Source organism: Theropithecus gelada, chromosome 13, assembly GCF_003255815.1.
Source record: "Theropithecus gelada isolate Dixy chromosome 13, Tgel_1.0, whole genome shotgun sequence".
In the NCBI taxonomy this organism is placed as follows: domain Eukaryota; kingdom Metazoa; phylum Chordata; class Mammalia; order Primates; family Cercopithecidae; genus Theropithecus; species Theropithecus gelada.
Genome location: NC_037681.1, coordinates 49,598,394 through 49,618,602, shown reverse-complemented (window position 1 = coordinate 49,618,602; position 20,209 = coordinate 49,598,394). Strand labels below are relative to the sequence as shown.

The following is a 20,209-nucleotide window of genomic DNA, read 5'->3' as shown; positions in this document are numbered from 1 at the left end:
CCTGCCAGGAGAGACAGAGGGTCACTATAAAATATTTATGCCCGAGGCCATTTAGTGATGAGTCAAATAGCCCTAAACAACTCATTAAGTCTGGGTAGCACTATCAAGAAAAGGTTAAATTATACTTAGTGGACTGTATTGAAAATAGGCAGAGCATAATGTAATGGCAGGTTCGAGACCATGGTCACTGGAGGTGTCCCTGAGGTGAAATCCGGAAAACAAGCCTGCAGTCCAGGAATAGAAACGCAGGTGAGGGCTCTGACAGATAGACGGCATACAGGGGCTCACCATAGCAAATGAGCTCAAATGATTTCTACATTTAAAAAATGCTTCCAGGATTCTGGGAAGAGGGCAGTGATGGTGGTAACAGCATAGTTTTTTTTAATCTTTCCAAATCCCTAGGTAAACACAGAACAACCATATATCAAAACTGAAAACCCATGAACAACATTGACAGTAAAATGTGAAGATAAGGCATTCCCCTAAAACTTCAAAATGCAAGTGAGATAGGTCAAAGCTCCAACAACCAAAATACCTGCGTGGTATCAGCATCTGTACGAGATATAAGACAGGAAAGAAACAGGCCTGAGAACAGGAGAACCCCTAAATAACCAAGAGATAGTTGCTAGAAATTACAGAAAGCCAGTCTGAGAGCAGCCTCTGAAAGTGGGAGCGGCTTTGCCCAGTGCAGGCGACCGTGAGTACCACAGTCGGATCTGAAGGGGCTGGAGCAGCCTGGCCAGCAAACCTCATTCCAGGAAAGGGCCCACTTAGAGAAGAAAGTTCTGGGGGTAAAATCAGTATTGAGTAGGAAAGGGATAATAGAGAATAAATAAATAAGAGAATGTCCAGATAAAAGTAAAGGAAAGAAACAGAAACCTTAGAAAGCAAACTGCCTCTTTTTTTTTTTTTTTTTTTTTTTTTTTTGAGGCAGAGTCTCCCTCTGTCACCCAAGCTGGAGTGCAGTGGCATGATCTGAGCTCGCTGCAGTCTCAGCCTCCTGGATTCAGGTGATTCACCTGCCTCAGCCTCCTGAGTAGCTGGGATTACAGGCACCCACACCACACCCAGCTAATTTTTGTATTTTTAGTAGAAACAGTTGTACCATGTTGGCCGGTCCGGTCTCGAACTCCTGACCTCAGGTGATTCACCTGCCTCAGCCTCCCAAAGTGCTGGGATTATAGGCATGAGCCACCACACCTGGCCAAACTGTCATATTTTTGAACACCGTATTTAAAAAAAGGAGTAGAAGGAGTTCTGTGAGATAAAAAAGCTCCTGAACCCTAAAAATTCAGGAAAACTAATCTCACATAAAAATGCGTAATAACAGAAGAGCATCGAGATCAAATGTCATTCAAAATTAAAATAAGAAAACAAAACAGGACACAGAGGGCATAATAACAAACCTACAGAAAATAAAATCATGCCAGAAAGACATGCTTATTGGATGAGTCAGAATCCAACCTTCTGTTATTTTTTAAAATGAGCTAACAGACACTAAAACAATGATACAAGACATGAAAAATAACATAAGTCAGTGTAAGAAAAACTCAGAAATGTGGTGCTAGAACTCAGAAAAGAATTTGCAATAAAAGAAAAACTATTTTCAAAAATGAAGGCTAACCTATTAAGGGGAAGGAACAAAAAGCCGATAAACACAACAGTTTATGCCTTACAAGAAACAGGAGTTAAAAAGAGGACATTTTTAAAAATGGAGAGGATAACACACATCAAAGACTCTATCTTCTTGTTATATAAAGTGTTGCTGTCAAAAACTCTGATAATTTTACATTTTCTTCTTTAATAAGTCACTTGCTATTTTGCTTAGGTGCCCAAAGTATTTTTTTTCTTTTTATTTGAAGTCCAGCAATTTTACTAGAATACACATGAAGATCCAACATACAAATAATAGAAAGACCTGAAGAAGAAAACCAAATAACTGGAACAAAACAAAATACTTAAAAGTATACCTCTAGGAAAATATCCTTGTTCAAGCTACTTACTAAAAGAGCACACTGTATACCTAAGAATATTGACCCAGAATGAGCGGTACCAATGTATATTCTAGTAAAATTGCTGGACTTTAAATAAAAAGAAAAAAAATACTTTCAACACCTAAGCAAAATAGCAAGTGACTTATTAGAGAAAGAAATTTAAAATTACCAGAGTTTTTGACAGCAACACTTTGTATAACAAGAAAATAGAGTAGAATCTTTAAGATACTCTAGGGAAAAATATCAACACCCAAATAATTCAAGAAATATTTCTCCAGTGACCCCTTTCTAAGGAATTTACTTTAAAACAAGCTTCAGACAACAAAAATGACTAGAGAAATAGCAACATAATGACTGATGTGAGCAATAAATATAAATTCTTACAGAACTATGACTAAGTAAGGGATAAAGAGGAAAGAGAAGCATATATAATGGCTATCTGCCCAGGGCAGCTATGCATAGTATGCTACACAAAATCACGGGAGAATGGAAAGAACATACACACAAAAAAAGTTGAGTGCTCTCAATTTTTATATTAGTAATGGTGGTAGTAGTAAAGCATTGTGACTCTAATACTATGTGTAAGGAGAGGTAAAGTAAATGAATAATTACAACATATTCTAATTCGACTATCACATGTGTTCCTGAGAGACATGGTTCTCCGTGTGAAAAAAGAAATGCAGATACGATATAGACGAGATTAAATAAAAAGTCCTGTCGTCCTGAATTTGAGTTGGAAATATCAATATGAACTCATGATGTACCTTGTCATATACATATGTATGTGTATTTCATATAGATGTATGTTTATACTGATATACATATATGCATGCACATATATATATTTCCCAACTCTGTTCACTCAAAAAAATAGAGACAATTACCAACCCAGTAGCAAAACACCTCCATAGCACCCAGAATATGTACTTAAAATACATTTTTTCCCACTAAAAGAAATTAGGGCTTTTGAGGAAATGATTGATTCCAGGTCTAGAGAAGAAATATTTTGTCATATCATATAGCAAAGAAGCTTTAAAAGTCTACTAGGGTCATGTCAAAAGGACCTGGGAGGCTACCACTGACCAAAGATGTGATCATTTGAGCTTTCAGAGGATAGTAATAGTGATTAATTAAAACTCAAAAATATGTTTAAATTCATGGATTCATAATGATGTACAGTTAATTGACCAACTTCAGAGGATGATAGAGAACCAATTGAGTATCTTGAAATGTATATGTAAGGAGAAAGAATTGAGCATTTATTCTGCATTTTCTACATGAACCATATTACTCAGCAACCCAAATAGTAGATTAGGGGGAACATCTTTTTATAAATATATTCCAACTAATGTATGAAAAAAGAGGTAAATAAGTAGAACAACATATTTTGCAACTTGCAATAAATAAATGCGTCTAAGCATTGAGCTTTGTTTGATAAGTGCTAACATGAAAAAAGAGACCAATAATCAGACACAAAGTATCTCCTGATGAAAGAACATGACCTGTAGTCTTGCAAAAGGATCTAGTTAGCAATTTGCAGGACAGGGAACACGTTGAACTGCACCATGGAGAAGGATTCAGCAAAATTCAGACTCATGGAAATGCTGCAGGTCAAATAGCCCAGTTTCTTCAAAAAGAGAAAATATGGAGGCCAGGCATGGTGGCTCATGCCTGTAATGCCAGCACTTTGGAAGGCCATGGATCACTTGAGCCCATGAGTTCAAGACCAGTCTGGGTAATACAGTGAGACCTCATCTCTACAGAAAATTTAAAATTTAGCTAAGCATGGTGGCATGTGCCTGTGGTTCCAGCTACTCTGGAGTCTGAGGTGGTAGGATTGCTTGAGCCCAGGAGGTGGAGGTTGCAGTGAGCCAAGATCGTGCTGCTGTACTTCAGCCTTGGTGATAGAGCAAGACTTTGTCTCAAAAAAAGAAATGGGTGAATTATTATATTTGCCTGGATGATTTTTATTTACTGGTACCTAGGGTGCCCATCAAGATGATTCTGTATGCCACAGCATCCATGGCATTTAGTTCAGTCAATGGATGTGGATGAAATTCAATGCTATGGATCTGAATAAAAATTGTACAAACGATCCACATGAGGCATTGAGCACTCTACTGTGGTACAATACACACAGGCCTCCAAACTGAGGCAGATCCTTACTGCTGTGATTAATAGTGATGATTGAGAACTTACTTTCCTTTGTATTATGCTTTATTTCTTTGCATTGAATTGAGCAGATGAGATGGCTTAGCAACAGTAATAAAACCAGGACAACCACTGTCTAGCCTATTTTTTTTAGCAGTGTACTGTTTATTACTAATTGATTTGTTTCTTCTTGGAGGGTGCTGCAATGTACTAAAATGAAACCCAGTGCTTAATAGACTTTTCTGTACCCAACTGTCTATAACCAATCAGTATTTTGATATTTGTGGGCTCTTTATGCAGTTTAGATGTGAATGAGTATTAAACTATGTTTCCAGTATGTGGTATGTGTAAGAAAGAGACAAGGCAGTTCTTTTTATTTTTCTTTCATAAATGAGTATTCATAAAATAGGTTTGTTTGTTTGTTTGAGAGAAGAGGAAAGAGGCAGGTGATTTCCCTCCTCTGCCCCCCATCCCAGATCCTCCCTGGAGACCATTCGATCCTCCTACAGCTCCATAGGGCTTCAGGGACCAAGGCAGACCCTCAGCAGGGGAGATATGAGGACCCTTAGATTATCTGCTCGGCATCTAGCCAGCCTCACTGCTAGTCTCACTGTGATGATCTTCTCTCCAAAAACTGAGACTTTTGTCCTATTGCGTATGACACAGTCTCTCTTTCTAATGTCTCTGCATACTGACCTTGTAAACACTCCAGTTACTAGGTTTCCCTTATGACACTGCCTTGTTCCCAGACTAGCGCCTCACCCTGAGTACCTTCTGTCCTTGGCTGATACCTTTGACCCTGCACAGCCCACGCTCCGCTAGGCTAAGCGACTACAGGGGCCACTGCGGGACTTTCTGGGATGGAGTGTCACTCACCTCAGTACACTGACCACACTCTCACCTGTCCCCTCATAGTGACCTGCCTACTCTCTGGGCCTGAGCAACCTTGATATGGTCTGTCCTGGCTAGAACTGAGCCCCAGGCTCAGGGATTTCAAAAGAAAAAGCAAGCAAACACTCAAAAGTGTTTCCTAGGGATTTCCTGGGGAGCCAAGCCCCTTTTCAAGCCTTGAACTTGGACTCAGAAGATCTACATTTAGTTCCTGGCTTAACCAGTTATCTACTTCGTACGCTGCAGACCAGTCACTCAACTCCTCTGAACTTGAATTTCCTGATTTTTAGAGGGAATACTGTAACTCCACTTGTAGCACTACAAAGTTGCAGCAAGCATAACGCATTTCATGCATGTGTGAAAGCGCAGTGACTGGCCTATATTAGGTGCACAGTAAACACTGAGAGGTTCTCGCCCCTTTCGTGAGTGGAGATTACCTCTCAGGTGCCTGAGGTACAGCCTCCCACCCCAACTCCTTACCCAGGAAGAAGGACAAAGCAAGTCAGGAAGCACACAGCTTCTACCTGGGGATCAAGGCTCACCTTGACTCCTCCTGTCCCCTGGAACCACTCTTGCTAATTCTCTTGCCTCTCGGGTTTCAGACCTGCTCACTTTGATCCACAAAGTTGTGCCCATTGCCTTCCACTTCAGCAACACTTTTGAAAATCAACCTAGGATCTACCTGTCTCCTCATGGTTCTGACTCAACCTGTCTTGGCATAGAGCTGATCTCGTGTCTACCCTGCCTGAAGTATCTGCCAGATTCTTCCTGCTTAAAGCAAGAGCCTACCCCTTGGGCAAGGATGTGGAAATAATGAGAGTCTGTCCACGGCAAGCCTCAGTCCAGTGCGCAGCTAAGAGAGGTCAATAGTGTATGGAGCAGCTTCAGAGAGAGACTATAAACAAAACAGAATAACAAGAGTCCCTTATGCAAAGTCACAGGTACCCACAGCTCTGATGGGTCAATCACGAAAATCAGACTCTGGTATTAAGTAAGGTTCTGAAAAAGACAAGGTGGATCAGGGACTCATGTAGGGACAATTTGACAAGGCTTGGAAGTCTTCAAGGCAGAAATCTGGGAAGGGTTTAATCACCCCCAAAGGACCCTTGGACAGAGAAGGAGGAACCCTCAATTCTGGTTCTTTCTCCAGTACTGATAGGCTCAGAAAAGTCACTGCTGCTCCCTAGCATGCTGTCTCTTCACCTGGACAATGAGGTATGTAAGACTAATGTACAAGTCTCGTTGAGTATTAGATTCTCTTGAGAATGCTTTTTACATATTTCAAGTATTGCCTTCTCATCCCCACCCAGGATCTACTGAATTTGAATCTCCAGGGCCCTAGAATCCGTATGTGAAAGGTCCTCAGGTGGTTTGGAAAACACTGAATTCAGAGATCTGCAAGGTCCCACTGTGCTGTGACATTCTCTGATGACTACAGGATTGCAGACAGTAAGGACAAAGGGAACCAGCAGAATGAAGCTAGAGCAGGACAAGCCCACACACGAGAAGCAGGACAGCCCTCGTACAATGAGCAATAAAGTCAGAAACTCCATACCCCCAGAGGCGGTGCCGGTGGAAATCATAAATTGATTCCAAGCAACTCTGGGCAGATTTATGAGGGTCAGAGCCATCCGAGGCAAGGAGGACCACCATGCCTTGGAGGCTGCTGGGAGCAACAGAATTCTGGCAAGATAAATCACGGCTCTGATACAGGATGGCAAATCCTCTCTTCCCATGGGATCCACTTTAGAAAATGTTGCCTCTCTAGGCCCATCCATCTGAAATCACTGAAAATCAAAACAAAATTTTGTGTATGGAAACCACTGGAGACTAATGTATGTCCACGGAATTGGGAAAATACAGGTCCCTTTTATTGAGAAATGACCCTGGAGTCCCTCCTTTATGAAATGGAGGACATAAATTTTGAGATTGGATATCTGCTTCCCACAGTGAAAACTTGAATGCAAAGTTACACACGTTTTAAACCGTAGTCATTGTGCATCTCTAGTGCTGAATGTTGTGCTAAGCACTTTGCCTAGGTCATCACCTAATTCTCACAGAAAGTCTAGGTGGTATGTCTTCCAGTCTCCAATTGTTCAGATTTAAAAGACTGAGGCTTAGAGAGGTTGTACAATCTACCTTATGTCTCACAGCTGGCCAGCAGCAAAATCCAGAACGAGAAAACAGCCTATCTGAATCCAAAGCCTAAGCCCCTCTTCCTCCCTCAGCAGATGTCTCACCTTGTCAGAAGTAGAAGCCCAGCATCTCTGGGAATATTTCAGAACCCTTAGAATAATCTTAACCTAGGCTGAAGTGGTTCCTACTGAGGGTGAGATGCTCAGGTAGTGTGCCAAGCCCATACCTTTAGATCTCTTCCCTAGCACACTATTGAGAAGAAAAAAAAAATATACATATATATATATACACACACACGTATATATATGTATTTATATATAGAGAGAGAATATGTATTCATATATGTATTAGTCCATTCTCATGCTGCTAATAAAGACATGTCTGAGACTGGCTAATTTATAAAGGAAAGAGGTTTAATTGACTCACAGTTCAGCATGGCTAGAGAGGCCTCAGGAAACTTACAATTATGGCTGAAGGGGAAGCAAAACACATCCTTCTTCACATGATGGCAGGAAGGAGAAAAATGAGTGCCTAGTGAAGGGGGAAGCCCCTTATAAAACCATCAGATCTTGTAAGAACTCACTCACTATCATGAGAACAGTATGAGGAAAACTTCCCCCATGATTCAATTATCTCCATCTGGTCCCTCCCATGACACATGAGGATTATAGGAACTACAATTCAAGATGAGATTTGGGTGGGGACACAGTCAGACCATAGCTAGCTAGCTATCTATGTAATATAGATACATGTATTCTCTCATTTTCAGGGTTGAATTAACTAACTGAACTGCCACGCTTCTGCCCTGTGATTGATAAGGCCACCCTCACACCCAGGCTACTTGCTGTAAGGAAAGCCTGGGTCTGCAGAACAGGTTTCAAGGAACTATAGATAAGGAGAGGAGTGGATTTCCCAACTTCTTTTCTGAGGCTTTATTTTTCTTCCTGCCCCCATCTTCCTCCCCAACCCACTGACTTTATTATTTTTTTTCACTGTGAAATGCCTTTTTATTTTGTAATGATTTGTTTAATCTTTTTTTATTATTATTATACTTTAAGTTCTAGGGTACATGTACACAATGTGCAGGTTTGTTACATATGTATACATGTGCCATGTTGGTGTGCTGCACCCATTAACTCGTCATTTACATTAGGTATATCTCCTAATGCTATCCCTATTCCCTACCTCCTCCCCACAATAGGACCCGGTGTGTGATGTTCCCCTTCCTGTGTCCAAGTGATCTCATTGTTCAATTCCCACCTATCAGTGAGAACATGTGGTATTTGGTTTTCTGTTCTTCTGATAGTTTGCTGAGAATGATGGTTTCCAGTTGCATCCATGTCCCTACAAAGGACATGAGCTCATCCTTTTTTATGGCTGCATATGTGCCATATTTTCTTAATCCAGTCTGTCACTGATGGACATTTGGGTTGACATTTGGGTTGATTCCAAGTCTTTGCTATTGTGAATAGTGTCGCAATAAACATACGTGTGCATGTGTCTTTATAGCAGCATGACTTATAATCCTTTGGGTATATACCCAGTAATGAGATGGCTGGGTCAAATGGTATTTCTAGTTTTAGATCCTTGAGGAATCGCCACACTGTTTTCCACAATGGTTGAACTAGTTTACAGTCCCACCAACAGTGTAAAAATGTTCCTATTTCTCCACATCCTCTCCAGCACCTGTTGTTTCCTGATTTTTTAATGATTGCCATTCTAACTGGTGTGAGATGGTATCTCATTGTCGTTTTGATTTGCATTTCTCTGATGGTGAGTGATGATGAGCATTTTTTCATGTGCCTGTTGGCTGTATGCATGTCTTCTTTTGAGAAGTGTCTGTTCATATCCTTTTCCCACTTCTTGATAGGGTTCTTTGTTTTTTTTCTGTAAATTTGATTGAGTTCTTTGTAGGTTCTAGATATTAGCCCTTTGTCAAATGAGTAGTTTGTAAAAATTTTCTCCCATTCTGTAGGTTGCCTGTTCACTCTGATGGTAGTTTCTTTTGCTGTGCAGAAGCTCTTTAGTTTAATTAGATCCCATTTGTCAATTTTGGCTTTTGTTGCCGTTGCTTTTGGTGCTTTAGACATGAAGTCCTTGCCCATGCCTATGTCCTGTATGGTATTACCTAGGTTTTCTTCTAGGGTTTTTATGGTTTTAGGTCTAACATTTAAGTCTCTAATCCATCTTGAATTAATTTTCGTATAAGGAGTAAGGAAAGGATCCAGTTTCAGCTTTCTACTTATGGCAAGCCAATTTTCCCAGCACCATTTATTAAATAGGGAATCCTTTCCCCATTTCTTGTTTTTGTCAAGTTTGTCAAAGATCAGATGGCTCTGATCTGTAGATGTGTGGCATTATTTCTGTTGGCTCTGTTCTGTTCCATTGGTCTATATCTCTGTTTTGGTACCAGTACCATGCTGTTTTGGTTACTGTAGCCTTGTAGTATAGTTTGAAGTCAGGTAGCGTGATGCCTCCAGCTTTGTTCTTTTGGCTTAGGATTGTCTTGGCAATGAGGGGTCTTTTCCAACCCACTGACTTTAAATTCCCAGGTGCTGTTGGCACGGGATCCATATTCACAGAAACTCCCCTGGCCACATGTCCTGCTGTCCAGGACAGCACCAGCCTTGGGTACAGGCAGGAGTCAAGGATACACTCACATTTTTAGAGTTTGGGACTTGGCGGCAAACTTTCCTACCCCCTTGCTTTTTTTTAATATGCCAATCCAACCTCTTTTACAGACAAAGGAACTAGATCAAGATCCCCTAATCAATAAATGATGAAGCTGCCCCCAGACCCTGGTGTTCATGCTGCTTTCAAAGTCTGTGTTCTTTCCACATCACCCCTCACGTGGTGACGTAGCACAGCCCACATACATATTTTGGGCACAGGAGTGGGTAAAAGGGCAACTGGCCTAACTAGCTCTGCTAAAAATGCCTTTATAAAGAGTCTGAATTAGCAAGTTTGCCCTCTTTATAATAAAAATAGAGTCCGGGCATGGTGATTCATGCCCATAATCCCAGCACTGTGGGAGGCTGAGGCAGGAGGATCACTTGAGCCCAGGACTTCAAGGCTGCAGTGAGCTGTGATTGTGTCACTGCACTCCAGCCTGGGTGACAGAGTGAGACCCCCATCTCAATAAAAAGTTTTAAAAATTACCTGGGCTTGGTGGCATGGATCTGTAGTCCCAGCTACTCAGGAGGCTGAGGCAGGAAGATTGCTTCAGCCCAGAAACCCGAGACTGCAGTGAGCCATGATTGCCCCACAGCCCTCAGCCCGAGCAAGACTGAGACCCTGTGTCAAACAAACAAACAAAAAATCAGAAAACTAACAATCAGTCATTCACACCCAAAGTGAATGGCTCCATTACCTTCTAGCCCTTGAAATGACCATTCAGAAACCAAATAGAAATCAACATCTTCCTTTGCCCAAAAAAAAAAAAAAAAAAAAAACCCAGAAAAGTGTTGAGGACTCCATGTTGAGTAGCATATGCATTAGAACCCCACCCAGAACTTCCATCTCCCAGACTCCAGGCCAGGGGCAGCATGACAAAAACCCACCACAACTGACCCAGTTTTCAGATTAGCAACTCTGCCCACAGCAGTCTCATTCTATTGCTTATAATCAGCAACCCAAGTTAAGCTTTCATATTTGCATCACTAAATTAGTGCAGTCTTCAGAAATGTTTTCAGTTTGTTTTAGTGAGCAAAATTATGCACACCCAAATTAATGTTTCCATCATTTTCCTTAGACTTGAACTTAATCTCTCTTTTAAGGGAATTTCTGCAATCTTATAAGATTTTTGTATTTTAAGTAAAAGTAGTTTATCAACAACACCTCTTTAAAGGTTTTTATAGGTTGTAAAAATGTTAGAATTCTGGCCAATATGAGATCTGACAACTCCCCAAGGTTTGGTCTGGCTCAAAGATAGAAAGTTTGAAAGGAAATGGCCCATGGTGGGTGGGGGGGCAGTTTGTGCTGAGTGTTCTTGTGTCGCCCCCAGAAGGCTACCTAAGGACATTGGGTGGGACACAGAACACCAGGAAGTGGGTGAGGGGGGCTGGGAAAAGGAGGAGCATGCACCAAAGACAAATTTGACCTGTTTTTCCATTTCTTATACTCTGTTGCATAGAGAGCCTGAAAGCTGCTTTCATTGCATTTCCAAATGCAAGCTGGTTTTAATAAGGAGCCTGAGCCCTGCCTTGCCTTGCTGCAGGTCTGTTAGGGAGCGCCTGACAGGCAGGCCAAGCCATGGCCTGGGAGTGCAGGGCTTCCTGCCCCCGCCACCGGCCTGGGTCCCTGGGCCAATGTAGCATTACAGAGCTTTCAATTCTCTTTTTCAATTGTCTCCAAGCTAAGAGGCTCCTATATGCAATGCTAAGCCTTTGGGAGCAGGTTAGTTGCAGTCAATAATAGCACAGATTGAGCACCTGTTGTTTGCCCAGCACCGTGCTAGGCTCAGTGAGACCCTGGGAAAAGACCCAGGTGCTGCCCACCCTTGTCTCACCTGCAGGGGCTTTCTCCCCTTCCTGGAACTCCCCAAGCACAGTGTTGGCTGGGCCTTCCTGTGGCTTGTTGTTCTTGCTGTCCTGTATTTTTGTTGGTTGCATCCCTTTGGGTCTCTCATAGAAGCCTGTAAGCTTCTTAAGGCCAGGGTCCATCTTAAGTCTGCTCCATCTTTGTCTCTGACTCAGGGTCTGGTACTAGTAGACTTTCTACGGAAGTTTCCAGTTTGATGGCTGATTGGTGTTTCTTGCCCCGACCTTGGTACCATCTTGGATGGAGGGTTTGGGGCCATGGAGCAGACATCTCAGAGGTCACCCAGGGAGGCCCACTGGGGGAGGGAGGGCCTGGCCACATGAGTGACTGCCTCTCCTCTTGTGCCACAGTTCATTGGCTGTTCACCACATGTGGGGCCAGCGGACCCCATGGTCCCACCCAGGCGCAGTGCAACAACGCCTACCAGAACTCCAACCTGAGCGTGGAGGTGGGGAACGAGGGCCCCCTGAAGGGCATCCAGATCTGGAAGGTGCCAGCCACCGACACCTACAGGTGCGTATGGGAGAGGGGGAGGGGAGGGCAGAGCACCCCTCCTGAAGGGGCCTGGAGTCTTGCCTACGGGTACATGCTCCTGGGGTGCCCAGGCGTGCCAAGGTTCAAAGGCCACAGACTCAGGCCCATAGTGGGGTGTAGAGGTTGGAGATGGGGAGATTTGGGATAGTGAAATATGGCAACAAAAGAAGATGTGTCCTTTGTCCTCAAGAAACTCACAGGCTCTTGCTGGAGGTGGTATGCATGCATGAGCTAGCTTCAGAATTATTGCTAATAAGGATAATTATGGTGGCCTGTTCATTGAATATTGCTTAATGCTCTTCAAATGAGGCATGCATGTAAAATGTTTGGGAAACAGAAACACAATGCACCTGAAACTGAAACTCTTATCCTTGCACCTCCTTTCCTGGGCCTTCGCTGTTGGTAAGCAGAGCAAACTGTGCTGGAAAGCTCCTCCCAGCCCCAACCCTACCCCAGCCCCCAGCATTCCCTTAGAGCAGGGCCAGGCTCAAGGAGATCCAGCTCCATTTGAGCACTTTGGGGCCATGGCATCAAAGGAAGCTAATGGTAAGATTGGAGGCCTGGTGGAGACCCTGATTGCAAGAGCACCTCCTGGAGCTTCTGGTTCTGCAGGTCTGGAGTGGGCGCTGAGAACTGACAGTTCTAACAAGTTGATGTCAATGCAGCCTTTTAGAACCTCTGAGCTTGATCAAGTCTTGGACTTAGATAAAACTGGGTAGCCCCTAAATGAGCTCTATGACTAGGCAAGGCCAGTGCCGCCATCCTCATTTTACAATTGAGGACACTGAGGCTCAGAGAGTCAGGAGCCTACCCACAGTTACACATCCAGAAGCAGCCTCCACCTCCAGACATCTGGGGCAGCGCCTCATGCAGCCCCTCCACGGAGCATGGCAGGGCAGGTTAAAAGGAAAGCAGAACCACTATGCCTTGTGGGAGCGATGTCCTCCCGGGGCGGAAACAATGGGAAATGAGCGCCCCTCCCCTTCCTGCAGCCTCCAGCATCCACCACATCCTGGGCCTCCTGGGAAGGAGAGGGGCTTCTCAAGTTGCCCTGTTTTCTCTCTCCAGGTTAACATTTCCTGTGGCAGCCCCATCCCTGGGGCCTCAGGGTAAATGTGTTACAGGGACAGCCCTAAGTGCTTTTTAAATGGCACTCTGGGCAGAAATGCTGTAACAAGATTGGGCTACAATCAGATTAGCTGCTACAGTGCCCACACGCCCCCAGTAAATATCCCGGAAGACACCGGACCACCCCTGGCCCTGCTACAACGAGCAAGCCAGACCTCCCCTTCCTGCTGAGCCAAGCCTCCGTGGGGCCGGTGCAGGCAGGAAAGGACTCCTGGAGAGGAGGAGATGAATACTTGCTAAGGACCCACAGGTGTTGCTCCTGCTTTAGCATAGGGTGGGTGGCGTTATTGTTGGTGTTCCCATGTTTCCATGCGAGGACCCTGGAGTCGGAGGAGCTTAGCAACACATGTAAGGCTGCACAGTCGGTGATGGAGCTGGGATTCAAACCCAGGGCGCTCTGGCTCTAAGTCTTTCTACTAAAGCCCATGCCTGGACTCTGGGAGGCATGCAGAGGGCAGAAGGGGCAGGAAAGGAAGGAGGGCATAGGAATCGCCCACCACCCACCTCCTGGAAGCCTCTGGAAATGAGAGGCTATGAGAGGGGCCCAGCCTCCTGAAGGGATATTGGCCAACATACCCCATATACAAAAAGCAATACAAAGGAGAAAGCAGAGCAGCTGGGAGGCGCACAGGAACCCCAACAGTAAGCCCCCAGGAGAGTCCATTGTCCTACCCCTGCCCAGGGCAACTCTAATGCCAGCTTGGCCAGAATTCCCCTGCTCCCTGTGCCCCAGAGGGAGACACACTGTCAGGCACACTGTCAGGAGATCCCTTGCATGGGGATTCTCTTGGGCTGTGTTCCCCCGAGACAGTGTGAATCAAGCTCACTTCCAAACTTGCATAGGTCAGTTAATCTCTTGAGACTCTGATTCCCCATCTGTGAGAGGCAGGGGCTGTAAAGGTGATATATAGTCCCTGGCACAATGCTTACACGTGGTGGGTGCTCCCTGGCCCACGGGCGGAGAAATCAGCTGAAGCAACGCTGCTATCCAGCAGCAGGCAGCAGCCAGGCAGGGTTTCCAAACACACCCACCCCATACGCGTTAGTGTCTGACTTTTCCTGTCCCCAAAGACATCTCTTTGACTTCCTCGGATTCTGAAAAATTTGGACTGCCAGATGAACTACACTTATTAAATAATAATTAATTCATTTTCCCATTTATTATTAATCACAGCCATATCTAAGTCAAGTCAGGTTTCTGATCTGCATGAAGTGCCACAGTATTTCCACAGCGCGTTGATAGAATCCCAGCCAAAATCAGAAAGCCGTCTCCACTCATCTCTTAGAAATATTGAGACTGAGGCCAGCTCCGGGCCCCAGCACTGTCTGGCAATTTTGCCTCTGTTGAAGCAGCCAGTTTGAAGTGTCCAAATTAGTAAAGGAGACATTTTGGTCTGGCCTAAGATAGGACCATATCAAAATGGAAGAACCAAAACCAAAAGCCACTCAGTTGGGGTTTTTGTCACTGCTGTTTTTGAGACAGAGTCACGCTCTGTTGCCCAGGCTGGAGGGCAGTGGTGCCACCTCAGCTCACTGCAACCTCCGCCTCCCAGGTGCAAGCAATTCTCCAACCTCATTCTCTCGAGTAGCTGCAATTACAGGCATGAGCTAATTTTTGTAATTTTAGTAGAGACAGGGTTTCACCATGTTGACCAGGCTGGTCTCGAACTCCTGGCCTCAAGTGATCCTCCTGCCTTGGCCTCCCAAAGTGCTGGGATTATAGATGTGAGCCACCACACCCGGCCAGTCATTGTTGTTTTTGAATACTTGTGTTTTAACTAAATAAAGGTTCTAACAGATATTCCTGACCCTCACCTCCTCCTTGGCCTTGGAAGAGACTCAGGTCTTAGATGACCTGAGTCTACTGGTCACATAACTTAGTAATCTAAGAAGCAGGCAGTTAATGATTTGATTCTTAGACCACTTCAAAATGTCCCCAAGTCAGAATACGACCGAGAAGTCAGCACCCTTTCTCTGGAAGACTTTTTCTCCATAGTAGTTATTGCTATTTAATAAGTACAGTTCATCTGTTGAAAAAAACACAAGACACACTGGAGGATGTGAGAAAAAGGTGCTTGGACACAGAAAGGTGGGAGCCAAGCCCTAGTGAACCCACCCATCCTGGAGGCGTGGCTGCCACTGAGGCCTGGCACTGGGACCGCTCCGCTGACTTCTCTGCCCACTGCTGGGGAGATGAAGGGAAGGGAGCAAATGCGGCCAAGCCCCAGCTTCATGCCAAGGGGGGACCACCACGGCCTGGGGCCTCCTCCAGGATGTACACAGTTGGAAACACCCCCACTCTTAGCTGGTAACTTATCCTGGGCCCACCTCCCACCCTCTATAGCTTTGCCCACCTCCCCAAAGGAAGAGGCCCAGAAACAGGGAGAGGAAGCGGGGGGCAGGGCAGGCAGGAGGAGACAGCAGGCTGGCATGGGGGCTTGGGTGCAGCCCTGGAACCTGCATCTCCTCCACCCACCATGTCCTGCTTTCCCTGCCCTGGACTTACCACTTCCTCTGACAGGTGATGCAGTCCGTGTGTCCAGATTCCTGGGCTTCATATTCCCCCTGCTCTGCAGACCTCAGGGAACCATAGTAAGCTCCCATTAGGATGCTGTGCCTGACACCAGGTGTGCAAAGGTGATTAAGATCCAGCCCTGCCCCAGAGGCACTGCTGCCAATGGTGTGGTGGTGTGTGCACAGGCATCTCCATGGGGTGTAGAGAGAACCACAGTGGAGGTTTACACAAGGCGCTGCTGTGGAGGCGGGGGAAAGGCACTGCGCCCAGCTGAGCTTGTGAATGACTCCTGCCAGGAGATGGGCACCTGGGTTAAGTTCGAAGGCCCTAAGCATTGTCTACAAAGAAGCGGGCGGCCAGAGCCTGCAGTGAGCACAAGAAGTTGGTACTGCTGATGAGAAGTCGGGCAAAGCTGGCCTGGGGGAGCCGAGGCTGGAGGCAGCAGGGCCAGGTCCTGGGGCTTCAGTGTTACCCCCAAATGCCTCTTACTCCCCCTGGTGACAGCGTGAGGTTGGAAGTGAGAGAAACGGCCTGGAGGTGGGGAGAGCCGATGGAAGGGAGTCACTGTCACTCAGGCCAGGGTCAAAAGGACTAAGCCAGGACAGGGTCAGGTGCAGGGGACAGGCCCAGAGGTGTTCAGGAGCTGGGATCAGGGTAAGTTGAGGACTGAGTGAATGTGGGGTCGGGGGCAACGCTGAGACTACATCCACACTCTGGCGTGGGCTGAGGAAGCGAGGACAAGGAGCGCAGCCACTCTCCCACGTGCGTAGCTGAGGACGGGCAAGGCTAGGGCAGCAGCGAGAGGCCCTGATCAGGGGGCCTCTGGGCGGTGGTGCTGAGTGACCATGGTGTCTAGAGGGTGGGTGGCTGGAGCGGGTGGGAGCGTGGGAGGCCACTGCAGTGCCACAAGAAGAACGTGGATTATGGGGTTTGTGCTGGGGAGGGGGACAGCATCCTCAGTGTTGTCATAAAATGGAGACAGACGATGGCACAATCCAGCTCTGAGAGGTCTGTCGGGGGACTCAGTGAGAGCCCACAGGTGGTCTGCCCCAGAGGCACCAGCACTTAGCCCAGCCCACCCCCTCTCTCTCCCTGACTTCTCCCCTCCTTCATCCCTCTCTCCCCCTCCAGCCCACCTGCCTTCCTACCTGTCTAGGACCAGCATCCTTCTCAGCCCGCAGTCCTGCCCCCACCTCCTCCCCACCCACTACCACACACACACAGATCACATATAACACCATTTGTCAAGCATAGCCCATAGCTCCTGATGGCAGTCCTCACACAGCTCACCTGCTCTTCAGACATAACGGACAAGAGGCCCCAGGTCCCAGCTGGAGCCAGCTGACCTGGACCACAGCCGTTCCTGATGGTCTCTACCAATGGCATTCATTTCCTTACCTGGGGCACCAGCGTGTGCAGCCAGATAACACCATCATTCAACTCCACAAATAGCCATGGAGCCCTACTGTGTGCAGGGCACTGAGCCATAGAGCCCCTACTATGTGCAGGGCACTGAGCCATGGAGCCCCAACTGTGTGCAGGGCACTGAGCCATATAGCCCCTACTGTGTGCAGGGCACTGAGCCATGGAGCCCCAACTGTGTACAGGGCACTGAGCCATGAAGTCCTACCGTATGTCAGGCACTGAGCCATAACACTCCTGCTGTGTACCAGGCACTGAACCATGGAGCCCTACTGTGTTCCAGGCACTGACTAGACTGGTAGAAAGGCCTGAGACTCTGGAGCCTCACAGTCTCTAGAAAGACCACAGGACAGAAAAGTTTAATAACAGTCCACAATGCCAATCAAGCTCTAGACAATAGTAGGAGAGATGTCACAGGCATGATTAATTGCCAAAGTAATTGTATGGATAGCCATCGCTGTAAAGGGCACAGACCAGGGAATGTCAGAGATGGAGGAATTAGGCAAAGATGGATGGGCTGCAGGCAGAATTAAGTTTGAGTTCAACCTCCACCACCAATGCTCCATGTGACTTAGAAAGTTGTCTTCCCTCCTCTCCAGAGGCTCCATCTGCAGAGCGAGAGGCTATGGAGAGAGGTCACTGAAGTCCCTGCAAGCTCAGGTGTTTCGAGGCACTTAGGGCTACACTGGCCAGGAAGGTGCTGAGGGAGAAACGAGCATGAACCTTGCTCATTGACGCAACAAGAGTGGAACCTGGGCCGGCCCCACTGAAAAGCATCTGCCTCCACAATTGAGCCCTTCAACCCTGACCCCTATCTGGATAATACAACTATATACTATATAACACTATATACCTGATCAGAAATCTCCCGCTGTCCAATCTCCATCCACACTCACACACATCATGTGTTATCACAATAACCCTGCAGGGTGGGTAGGACAGACCTCACCATCCTGATTTCACACATGAGGAAACTGAGAAACAGGAGAGAAAAGGACCTTGCCCAGGATCCCACGGGGAGTTAAAGGCAGAGCCCACAGCAAGGTGCTGCTCTCCCGCTCCTCCGGAGGGTGTGCCAGAAAGGAATGGGGCGCTTCCGTTTTTCTGAGTGGGAGTCCACTCTCTCCCCCAGGATCTCCCATGTGGGTGTGGACACTGTGGTTGTGCTACACACCAGCTGTGCTCTCATTTCAGGATCTGGCAGGCAGTCACTTTGATTTGCTGCTAATTCTTTATTTAAAAAAGATTCACAACTCAATTACATCAGGTAACAATGGCTCGCAGTCAATAATACAAAACACAAACCCAATAAACATCTATTCTGACCAGGGGACATGGATTTAGATGAGGAAAAACAAAAAAATTACAGCATCAGCTCGTTGAGAGCAGTATCTTGTAATTTCCAGTAAATTGGAATCACTGTGAGTCATTTTCCCCACTTGAGTGGCAGGTATATTAATTTCTTGTTGTTTCTCAACCATCAAAAATAAATTGTTTACAAGGGATGGGGAGAAAGCTTCGAAGAGGCAGGCTGAGGCTATTATCATAGCATGAGTTTGTGTAACGTGATTCACAGGGTGCAGGAGTCTTCAGAAGTGCTAAGGCTGCCCTGTGCTTTACACAGAAGTGGGCTCTGGGTGAAACTGAACAGCCTTGACCCCAAGCCCCCTTGGCCATGCCCTGGTTCACCCACTTGGTCCCCTTCTGCATCCCAGAAGTCACCCCCGGAGAAGGAGTGGACAGGCTCACCCATGGGGGCACAGGATGACAGCAGCTGCCATTTGTCACTTGCTGGCTATCCTCTGGGCTCTGAAGTAGGTCCCTTATAAGCATCATCTCATTTAATTCTCATAACAGCCCTCCAAGGTAGGTATTATTATCCCCTTTTTATACATGAGGAATCTGGGCTCAGAGAGGGTAAATAACCTACCCAAGCTCACACAGCTAGTGAGTAACACTGGCAGGGTCAGGACCAGGGAGAGGTAAGCAAAGTACCTTGGGCAGAAAATTTAAGGAGGTGCTTCCTCTCAGGGTCAATAGAGTGCAAGGTCCTCCCTGGGAGGGAGGCACCTCGCTGGGCTCAGCCTACTCCTGGCCCTGAGTGGCAGAGCTGGGATTTGGATCCAGGTCTGTCTGCATTCAAGCCCTTGCTTTTCTACCTGTGGCACATCCCACTCCGAAGGCAATCAGCCCTGTAGTAGCAACTAGAAGCTTCCAGAGCAGTGAAGCTCTAATGGTGGAATTTTAGACTTCAGGGGACTGATGAGGGAGCTACTCCTTCTAGGACCCCTGCAATAAATTCAGGCAGGCAGCTGCCTGCTCCCCCTGACTTTAAGCCAGCCTCTCATCTGGGTTGGAAATGTGGGGCTGAGGCCACTACCCAGGAAAGTACAACCCAGCCACGGACACCTGCTCGCCAAGCTCTACTGTCTGCTTTGGAATCTAGAAAGCTGACCCCAGCCCCGGTCTCGCCCTGTGCTTTGCATGGGTTTGCAGTCTTCTCAGATTCTTTTTGTATGCCCATGAGAGCAGGGGTTCTTGTCTTCATTTTCTTCCTCAGTAGTGGAAGTTGAGGCTCTGAGACATGGACCATGTTGCCTCAGGTCACACAGTCAAAAGAACAGGGACAAGAACCAGCAGATGACTTGGAGCCCAGGGCTTTTTCCATCCCAGCTCACCATCAAGAACTAGGTCAAGACATAGATGGGGCTGGCTTTCAAAGGTGGTTGAGCGGAGCAGGGTGGGAAAAATAGCAAAGAAGGCTTAGGAAGGGTAAAAGGAGTCAGGAACAAACAATGTCTAAAATGTAATAATTTGGCTAAATTTAAACATACGAAAGAGTTGAGAATGATTTATAATGCATGGTTGATGCAAATGACTATGCAAATGATGCCAAAAG

General features: G+C 46.3%; 1 protein-coding gene across 1 annotated transcript in view; it reads left to right on the top strand.

Annotated features, from left to right (window-relative positions):
- The window catches only part of ALK (ALK receptor tyrosine kinase), a 715,534-nt gene that overhangs the window by 670,307 nt on the left and 25,018 nt on the right, over window positions 1-20,209 (top strand). The window contains exon 12 of the mRNA XM_025353516.1: window positions 12,062-12,224. Coding sequence (XP_025209301.1) covers window positions 12,062-12,224 — 163 coding nt within the window. The remainder of the gene's footprint in view (window positions 1-12,061; window positions 12,225-20,209) is intronic.